This window comes from Empidonax traillii, unplaced genomic scaffold (genome assembly GCF_003031625.1).
Source record: "Empidonax traillii isolate 1590-97213 ecotype Southwest subspecies unplaced genomic scaffold, ASM303162v1 scaffold37:size1818073, whole genome shotgun sequence".
NCBI classification, from domain to species: Eukaryota; Metazoa; Chordata; class Aves; order Passeriformes; family Tyrannidae; genus Empidonax; species Empidonax traillii.
This window is the reverse complement of record NW_020955230.1, coordinates 1229112-1239168: the sequence shown is the minus strand read 5'-3', so window position 1 is coordinate 1239168 and position 10057 is coordinate 1229112. Positions and strand designations below refer to the sequence as shown.

Sequence of the window (10057 nt, the reverse complement as noted above, 5' to 3'; positions counted from 1 at the left end):
TAGTAGTAAGTAGAAGCAAACTTAATTTCTGTAAGATGTATTAAAAAAAAACTTCAATTCTAAGACTGAATTCATGTTCAAATAGAATTTATTTTCCCTTCATGCCAGAACAAGAAGGAACTGGTTTTTTTTAGGTTAAGAGTTCCTTAAAATCTCCCAAGAAATGATCGCTCTTTTAAGAATTTATCCCAGGATACCTAAAAGTTTGCTGAAACAGCAGACCACTAAAGATAGATGAAAGTTTGGATCCTCGAGTCTTGCATAGATGAAAATTCATACAATGGTCTTGTATGTAAATGTAGGCCAAACAGTTAATAATTTTATCTGTTATTTATCTTTATTTTTTGGGGAAAAAAAAGCAAACAAACAAAAATCCAGACATTTTAAACCAAAATGTTACTCCTTATTTTTACTTTCACTCTGTGGGGGAGTTTTATTTCTTTTTGTTAGAAGCCTTACTGGAGCAGTGAAAGTCAAGTAACTGTAACTTGTTACAGTTATGTTATTTTATCCAACAATTTTATGTTAATAAAGGTTACAAGTAAATATAAAAATTAATGGAAATATTCTGTGAACAAACAGAAATGAAAAGTGATGTTTCTTAAATAGGTTATAAAATTAAAAACATTCCTGGTGCTTGTTCCATTGTGTATGTCAGATTTTTGCCTATTTTTCATTAAGCTGTACCCCTTTGTGGAAGAAAATGCATTGTTTTTTCTGCTTCTGTGGTGTTTGGTACTAACGCTTCTAGATAGTGGAATTCTCCAGTTTCCCTGTAATACAAGTAATGAATTAGCAGACTGAAGAATGGTTTGATGTTTAAATCTCTGGACTAAAATTGGATTGAATTCCTGTCCCTTTGGTCAACGGAGTCAGTGATACTTGGCAAATTGTTCAATATTTAATTGTTTTCATCTGCACAAAACTTTTCCCTGTGCTTAGGTGTGTATACAAAGATACTTAGATTCTCTTGATGCCCTTTATGGGCTAAATTGCTGGTTACACTGAAAGAAACTCATTTTATAGGAAATTTTGAGGAAACGCATGGCTTCTGAGTATTTAAAGTATATTAAAGTAAGAAACTTTTTAGCAGTTGTTACTTGACAAGGGTTAGTGGTTTAAATTAGTAGAGGGTAGATTTAGATTAGGTACAAGAAAGAAATGTTTTACAGTGAGGGTGGTGAAACACTGGGAGAGGCTACCTAGAGGTCGTAGGTACTCCATCCCTGAAAACATTCAAGGTCAGACCAGACAGGACTTTCAGAAGCCTTGAAGATGTTCCTGCACATGGCAGGGAGCTTGGCATAGATGAGCTTCCAAGGTCCTTTCCAATTCAGACTATTCTGTGGTTCGGTAAAGTTGAAATAATTCTTAAGGACAGTGAGAGACACATTTTCTCAGTCATGCATCATGTCACCAATGCATAGTTACTCCCAAAAATATATTTTTATTATCTTTCTAATACTTAAGTGCAAAGGGTGGGATGAATTATCTGTTTGCCTTTATGCTGAAGATTCTGTGTGTTTTCTGATACTTTGCTTTACAAAATCAAATCACATTTATACCCAAATGTTTATAGCTTTGTATCTCTACTAAACATCAATGCTTATGATGCTTTTCCCATAGCTGCTTCTGATATGTGTTTCAGTAATTTGTTCTATTTTATGGGTATATTTTCTTCTGTACTTCTAACTTTTCCAGATAACACCGTGATTCTATTCCATGTGTATCTTTTGGCCTTAGTTAAAAATTCATCTTTCTTCCAATTTTAGATTATAATGTGTTAAATAAGATTGGTGATAATGCTGATTCTTGCAGTGTTCACTAGATTGGTTTTTTAGTGTGGCATTGTGAATGTTAATCGAGTAAAAGAATCAGAATTTTTCTTTCAACTGTATATCCACTTTATTAGTCTATCCATCACACAAAAAAATACTGTTTAATCAGTTTGGTGTTCTGTTCACATTCTAAGTCAAATAATGTCAATAAATTAATTGGTTCGGGCAGAGAGATAAAACTTTGCACAGTTATTATTTCACAGAATCATAAAGCATCTTGTGCTTCGCTCTACAATAGGTGTGGAGTACATGGATCCTGTAACATTTTGGGTTTTTTTAGCATTCCCTTTACTAACCACAGAATGGTTGCACTGGAAAATGAGTAGCAATATGGCTGTAAAAGACTGATTTAGAGATGTCTACAAAATCCCAGATAAACCAAAAAAACAGTATGTAGGTTTTTTTATACTTAGCCTGTTACATTCTTCAAGATTTTTAGAAGCAGAAAGTTTCAGAGGCTGAGCATGAGCAAAGCTCCCAAATCATTATAGTAGCTGAATATAATAGCAGTCAATCAGGGTCTCATACTTTAAAGACACTCTGCAAATACAAATCTCTCTCAAATCTTTGTAAGGCAAGTATATTTGAGATACAAGTGAAACAATTTGCTAGAGGTCTGCATAAAACGTCAGTTTCAGAAGCAGGAATATTGTGCAAGTTAATGGGAGCATTTGTTTATACATGAATGTGTCCTGTGTGACAATCTATTACATCGGAATGAGTATCAGTTTTATTAAAATCCTGACTACTCGCTATGTTTTGAACGCTTGCAGTCATGCCTGTCTTCTGTTATGAAGAACACTTGAATTACTGCGTGTAGTACCTACTGCATGTAGCAACTGAAGTAGTCAGCAAAATCAAACATGAAAATCCATTTGTTTCAGGCAAGGGTGGCGAGAATTCAACAAATAGAAAAGGACATTCTTCGCATACGACAGCTCCTGCAATCACAAACAGCTGAAGCAGAGGTTAGTGAGCAATTACTTGCCTTTTTTGGTTGTGGTATGTATCTTTTTCTTTTAAAAATCCAAATTATCTGAATAAAGTGGTACGCAAGATTATTTCCACCAGCAGTTGATGTCACAATTAATCTAGTAGTCAGTATTCTTAAGGTGTTACTCTCTCTCTTTCTAGTGACCTGAGGTTGGAATACTTACATAAGTCTTTAAGCTACTGTGGAGCTTTAATCTGTAATACATATCAGTTAAAAGTTTAACTTGAAATTTCAGTACGAATGTCAACATGCAATGTATTGTAAAGACCGAGTCTTGGTTTTAGCAAATAATTACAGCCATCAGTTGTACATGCCTTTCTAAATATGAATCTCTGATAAGCACCTTCATGGTGTGCTTGTCTTTTGAAGGAGATAAGCTTTAAAAAAGGGTCGATACAGCTTCTGTCAGACCTCATTATAGAAGCCTGGTATATTTTTAGTGTTTAAGTACTGGATTATATATTAAGAAATACAGGATGTTTCTTGTAAATTGCAGATTCCATGTTAGTAATTGCCATTAGGAAAAACTGCTCTCGTAGTGGAAATTCACTTAGAATGTCAACTCCATTTGTTGTATTGGTAAATCAAATATAAAGTGTGTGTTGGACATGAATATTTTATCGTTTGTGTTCACCCAAAATAACCATGGTGAAAGCTCAAAGCGGCATTTGGATTACTAATGGATATATGTTTTTCCATTTTGAAAAATTCTGGTTTCATAGTTCCAGGATCTGGAGGAAACCTGTTTTTATAGGTGAATCAGACAGTTGTGTGTGAAATTAAAGTTGCCTGGTCTTTTGATATATGAGTCAATCCAGGTGTTTATACACCTTGAGATCTCCCTGAGTCGTCTTTTCTCCAGGCTGAACAGTCCCATTTCTCTCAGTCTCTCTGCATGTGAGAGATATTCCAGTCCCTTAAGGTTTTAATTGAAATCAGCTGTCCTCCAGTGCAGGTCTGAGGTCCTGATTTTTGCCCTTTCCCCTCCTCTTAGGATTCTGAACTCTTCTCTTAGGATTCTGAACTCTTCCATCTCATGGTCAGTACAGCCAAGGCTGCTTCTAACTTTCACATCCTCAGCAAGTTCTTCCTTTGTTTTAAGTGTCAAAACCAGTACAGGGCCTCTGCTTTTTGACTCTTGGATCACCTATGTCAGGAAATTGACATCAGAGAAGTCAGGAGATCTCCTGGAATGTTTCATCCTGCTATTATCCCTCCAGCAGACTTGAAGAGGTCCTGTGGGGGCCAGGGCCTCTACACCTGAGACTTCTTCCAGTTTCTTGGGAAAGGTGTCTCTTGTTTCTTTCTCCTGATCCGGAGGTCTTCAGTAGATGTCGTCCACAACTCCCATGTTGGTCTGCCTGCTAATGTTCACCCATAAGCTCTTGACTGACTCCTGGTTCATCCCCAGGCAGAACACCATCTGCTGTAGCTGCTGCTTTGCATAAAGGAAAACTTCCTGCCTCACCTAGGACCACAGAGTCATTGAGGTTGGAAAAGACCTTTAAGATCTTTGAGTTCAGCCGTTAACCTGACACTGCCAAGTCCACCACTAAACCATGCCCCGAACTGCCACATCTACACATCTTTTTAATATCTCCAGGGGTGGTTACTCCACCACTTTCTGGGAAGTCTCTTCAACCCTTTTGGTGAAGAAATTTTCCCCAGTATGCAATCTAAACCTGCCCTGGTGCAACTTGAGGCTGTTCCCTCTTGTCCTGTCATTTGTTAGGTGGCAGAAGAGACTGACACCCACCTTGCTCCAGCCTCTTTGAGGTAGAGATTAGTAAAGTCTCCCCTGAGCCTTCCCAGCCTGTCCTTCCTAAAATGTCTGTATTTCTCAGTTACAGTCTTAGTCTTAGCTATTCCAGCACATCTCTGTGATCCCACTGAGGGTACAGTCCCGTGACTGCATTCACTTTACTCCTTCTGTCTGCTCCCTGTTCAGTATAGGAGTGTGCCAGAGACAGACATCCAGCCTTGCCAGTTCTCCAGCCCAGTTTGAGAGCTTTCCCAAGCCACTTCTGCTGCACCTTGTTCATTACGTGTCTGTGCTCAAGGACATTGCTCTTATCTCAACTATGTGTTCCCATCAGCCAGAACTCTTGCCTTGCCTGCCCTACCCTTCCAACTTGTTTGTTGAAGAATCACTCTGGCCCTTGTCATTTCCAGTGTAAAGCTCTCCCTACCTGGCTGGCCAGCCTCTGAACAGATACTTTTGTCCCGTGTAGTCAAATAGCTCCTGTCCACAGAATGTTTTTCTCTTACTGTGATTTTAAAAAACTCAGTATTTTAAACTTGCTTAAGGTCAGGGGCTCAACCAGCACTGAGATGTGACTACAGAAAAGAAGGTTTTGTCTTAGTTTTTCACTCCTTCACCAAATTATTTGGCTGGCCCATACACTGAAGTTCCAATATGCTGAAATTTTGTTGTGGTGTGTCTTACCTGTAAAATGTTGGGATGTCTCGTTGAATAGTTAGATGTTTTAGGACAGAGTTACCAGGGTGCTGATGGTACAGTAGGCACCCACTACGTGCACACTAGTACTTTATAATGTGTTTTAATAATTTCCAAGTGTTGAGCATCTCTGACAGAAAACAGATTTAATCTGGATCTAATTCTGAAATTTTCTGATGGTGAGGAGGAAGGTAGTAGCGCTCAAACTGCAGAGTCTGTGTAACTGAGAAGTGCAAACATGAGACATTTGCTATACTTGTATACTGTGCCCAGTCCAGTGATACTCGAATTGAGTGTGCTTCTTATGCTTATAAAGATCTGGTAACAACAATAACAGATATCAAGCTTGTCTATTGATAACTGTTGTTGGCCCTGTGGTGATGTCATTCACTGTGGAATCCAGGGGCATTATATCTTGAAGAATAAGACCAAATACAACACTGCAACAAAAAATAGCTTCTGGAAATCAATTAGCAGAGAAAATTCTGGTACACAATTTAGTGCATTTTTAAGGTTTAGCAAATCACCTAGTCTTGTGAATGACTCTAGAAAAGATTTAAGTAATGTACATGCAACTCACGGTACCTTCAAATTTCATGAAACTTCTATTAAATATTTTGCAAGATTTTCATAATAAGGTTTGAAATCCACTGTAGAGTTAGACCTGTCCAAAGAGAATTTTTGACTGTTGGGTACAAAATGAAATTATGTAAAAGAAAAAAGCAAATTCTTGGCAAGTGCTCAGTGTAAGGTTTTCGCTTTCTTATGGTGGTATACAGGCCTTTTTTTCATAATATCTATCATTTGAAATATGTGAATTATTTCCCTTGGACAGTGTTGCTGTAGATAAAATGTAAAGACTTTATTCTTTACAAAGATTATGCCTAGCAAGCTTTAAACGGTGATGGACAGGAGTGTTCTCAAGGATTTGACTCACTGACTTTATTTTTTCTTTGACTCAACTGTAGCAAGATATTTCATATGTATGCTTTCTTAATTTTGCTTGTTGCATTGTTTTTTTTTTTCTTGCATATGTTACTTAACACATGTATGTATATGCATTTAATGTGAAGTAATGGTGAAATAAGCATTTTCTGGTATCTAGAAAATAATAGGATATCTGTAGTTTTCAACACACAGAAAAATAAAAGGGTAGTTGAATATTGGGGAAAAAAACAGTGGGTTTATGCCTAAAAAGGCATAAAACTGTCCTAATGAATGGACAAGGGATTGCTTTGGGAACTCATGTTGACAAGATATTAAGTAAAATTATTTATAATTGGGTTTCCTAGCAAAAATAATCAAGGCCTACTATGCTTGCAAGTGTCATAAATAACCAGAGTTTATAAATTTTCTACAAGTAAGTACATGGAAGTTAATAACTGACAAGTGATAGTTATTGTTGACTTCAGAAACACTTAGAAAATTGTGGCAAACAAAACAGAAATATGGAGCAGCTCCTCATTCCTGTAGTAGGTAATATGCAGTCTCCCACCATTTTCCTGCAAGAGCAAAGAAGTGTAATCTGTTAAACTGACATTGGTGGTGTGGTGCCAGAATTCAGAAATGGCAGGGGTTATAAACCCAGCTTACGCCTTCGCAAAAGTCAAGCTCTGAAACAGGTGGTGCTGTTTAACCCAGGGACCCATGTGCCATTCTCCAACTGCTGTGCCTCATGTAGAGGTTACAGAACCTGTTGCTCTGTACATGCTCTGGTTCTTGGCTGGTGTGGTTGGTAGGTTCTGTATTTTCATCCACAGGTCCTGTGTTCAGTGTTGAAAAGTACTGTGTAAAGGGGCTGTCTTTACAGTGGTTATACTGTCTTTCCAACCACTGATTGGCAGTCTGTCAGATGAATATTTATTTACAGTGATGCTAGATCTGTACAAAAATCTATTGGCATTATCCATATGTGTGGATACATAATGTTTTCATATATAATAAATATATGCCTAAACATATATTAATATATCTATAATAAATATCTATAATAAATACTCAGTTTTCAATGAATAGCCTGCTATCTGCTACCTGTGTTGTTATTAACTCCTTTGAGCTAGTCTGCATAGAGAACAGCTCACTTCAAATTACTTCAGTAGCTGAAGTGGTAAGAACTCTTTCACTGTGAACTTGCAGATCTCGTGTTCAAGTGCAGCTGCCAACTCATGTCATCTTAATGTGTGTGCATGTCATGAGCACATACTGCATTTAAAGTTAGAGAAGCCCTGCTAGTAACTGCTAAAAATCGCCTTATAAATTAATTTACATGTTATGTAGACTACTTCTTGTAATGGCATATTTTTGAGAGTACCTGGGGGGAATTGTAAGCCAGCTCATTCATAAATAGCATTTAGTAATCGAAATGTATGTGAGTAGGAGGAGAAGGGCAGAGAGTGTCAAGGAGAGCAGAAACTTTTCTTGTCAGAGAATGAAATACCTGTGTGTCTGTGCTGCAGATGGCAACAGAACTATTTAATACATACGCCCTCATCACCACCCAAAAAAAAATTGCCCCAACCTGAGGGGTGTTCTTGGACAAGTAGTGTTATCTCACTTCAGGTGACCCAGTAGGTCAGAGCCTGGCTAATGAACCATTCAGCTTTTTACCTCTAGGCATGTTTAATACTGCTTTTTACATGGGATTGAAAATGTCGCCTGATGACTGGAAAGTTCTGTCCTGAATTATACTGGAGGCTTAGATGTAGTTTTTGTCAAACTCATAATTACACTTTATTCAAGATCGAAAATGTTGTGAGACAAGGATTCAGCCTATATTGTATTGTATTCAGCACACAGTACAGCAAGGCCTGATCTTGGCTGGGCCCCCCCCCTTGTACTGGGAACAAAAAGTTCTGTAGTTACTGTATGAGCTCCAACAGCAGTCCCATTTCATACACAGTGACAGAGATGGTGACCCTTAAAATTACAGATCAGATTTAAAGAATAGTAGCTTATTGGGTGTTACTTGTTTTCCGTAACTGAACATATGATGTTAAGAAACGTTCTACCCATAATTTTTTCCAATTTTCTCATTACTTTGTGTAATATTATTGCATTCTTTGACCTACCTTATTCCTTGAGTTAAACTGTATAGATTTAATTTTTAAGTTATCACTTCACATGTATTATAGTTAATTACAGGTTTCTGAAGTTCTGTTCAGCATTAAATATTTTCTGGGTTTGAGACTCTGTATGAACAAAACAGAATTATTTATGCCCATGATACTGTATGAGTTTGATCATTGGGTAACTAAAGATGTTTCAGTGCATGTACCTTGAAGAGCAGTATGTTTCTGCTAAAAGTCAAAGATAAATACCCTCAAGACAAGGTATGACAGACAATGCTGTATAGGCCGTTGTGCTCAAGAACATTGTAGAGTCACCAATTTATTTTGTCTGTTAAGGTAATAGCCTCTTAGTCTATAAAATGAGATTTGGCAACAAGACTAATACTTGAAAAATAATCCTGCTTTCAGTTTCAGACTTCAATCAGTTCCACGGACATTCATGTCTTTCTGAAAATCTGAAATGTTTTAAACACATTAATAGATAATGTTGGATACTTCACATACTTTATAAGTGCTCAGTTATTCATAGAATCATAGAATCAACCAGGTTGGAAAAGACCTCTGAGATCAAGTCCAGCCTTTGATCCAACACTGCCATGGTTACTAGACCATGGCACTAAGTGCCACATTCTGTTTGCTTTATTAAGAAACTGTATTTAAAGGCCTGATTTTCTCTTTGATCTCATGATCCCCGTCAGTAGCAGGGAAACCCAGGTTAATTTTCATGTAGATGTATAAAACTCCGATTTCCTGAAGGAACTGAAACCTGTCTGTACCAGCTTACTACATCAGTTAAATTTATTTTGACAGAGTATTAGATGGATCAGTATCAGGCTATATAAATTTTATTTCTGTCTCAGTGGTAATTTCTGCACTATTTGTCCTTGACATTTAGAAAGATTCTTACAGTTCAGATATCCTTCTGTTCAAGCAGAAATTACTTGTCTTTGAATGCGAATTTAATTGAGCTGTCCACAGTCCCCAGTAAATGCGGAGATCACGTGGCAGAGCAGAGCAGACAGTTGTTTGCTCCAATTCTGTTACATTTCCGATAGGGATGTGAGCACAGCTGGTGGAAAATGGTGTTCCTGTGTGTCACAGCGAATCCTTTGTCTTGCCAGGCTGTAATCCTCAGAGGACGGGCTCCACTTTCATCTTGCAGCCTTTCAAAGACACTCCGTCTCGGCTGTTAATTTTTGAGGCTCAGGGTTGTGAAATGGAAAGTGCTTTTGGATGGCTTTGTGAGGGTGCAGGAGAGATGCTTTCACAGCCCCGAAAGCTTTGAATGATAAAGTGCACTTCATTTCGGTATGTAATTTCCTAAACTCTTGTGTCTACAGAGAGCACCTCAAAGCAAGCATGATGCAGGTTCCCATGATACAGAGAGGCAGAATGAAGGTCAAGGAGCAGCAGAAATCAGCACAGCAGCTAGCAGTACTGGTCAGGTAAATAGAGTATTTTGTGTGGTTTTAGGTGTATGTCACTTAATGTATTGGTATTTACCTTTCTGTGTTTGCATGCGTACTCATTTAAAAAATACATATGTTTTCCTTTTTTCCATCTCTGTGTGGGAAATTTCTTGTATTTACTGGAAGGAATTTTTTTAATAGGGAGAGGTATAAATATTCAATAATGCAGGGAGTGTTTTTCCTTTGTTTAAATGATTAATGAGCCTGATGCTTTGAAGGAGATAACAAGA

General features: G+C 37.5%; 1 protein-coding gene across 1 annotated transcript in view; it reads left to right on the top strand.

Annotated features, from left to right (window-relative positions):
* Positions 1-10057, top strand: part of APC (APC, WNT signaling pathway regulator) — an 83317-nt gene that overhangs the window by 53048 nt on the left and 20212 nt on the right. The window contains exons 6-7 of the mRNA XM_027878038.1: positions 2723-2806; positions 9699-9803. Of these exons, the coding sequence (XP_027733839.1) occupies positions 2723-2806; positions 9699-9803 (189 nt within the window). The remainder of the gene's footprint in view (positions 1-2722; positions 2807-9698; positions 9804-10057) is intronic.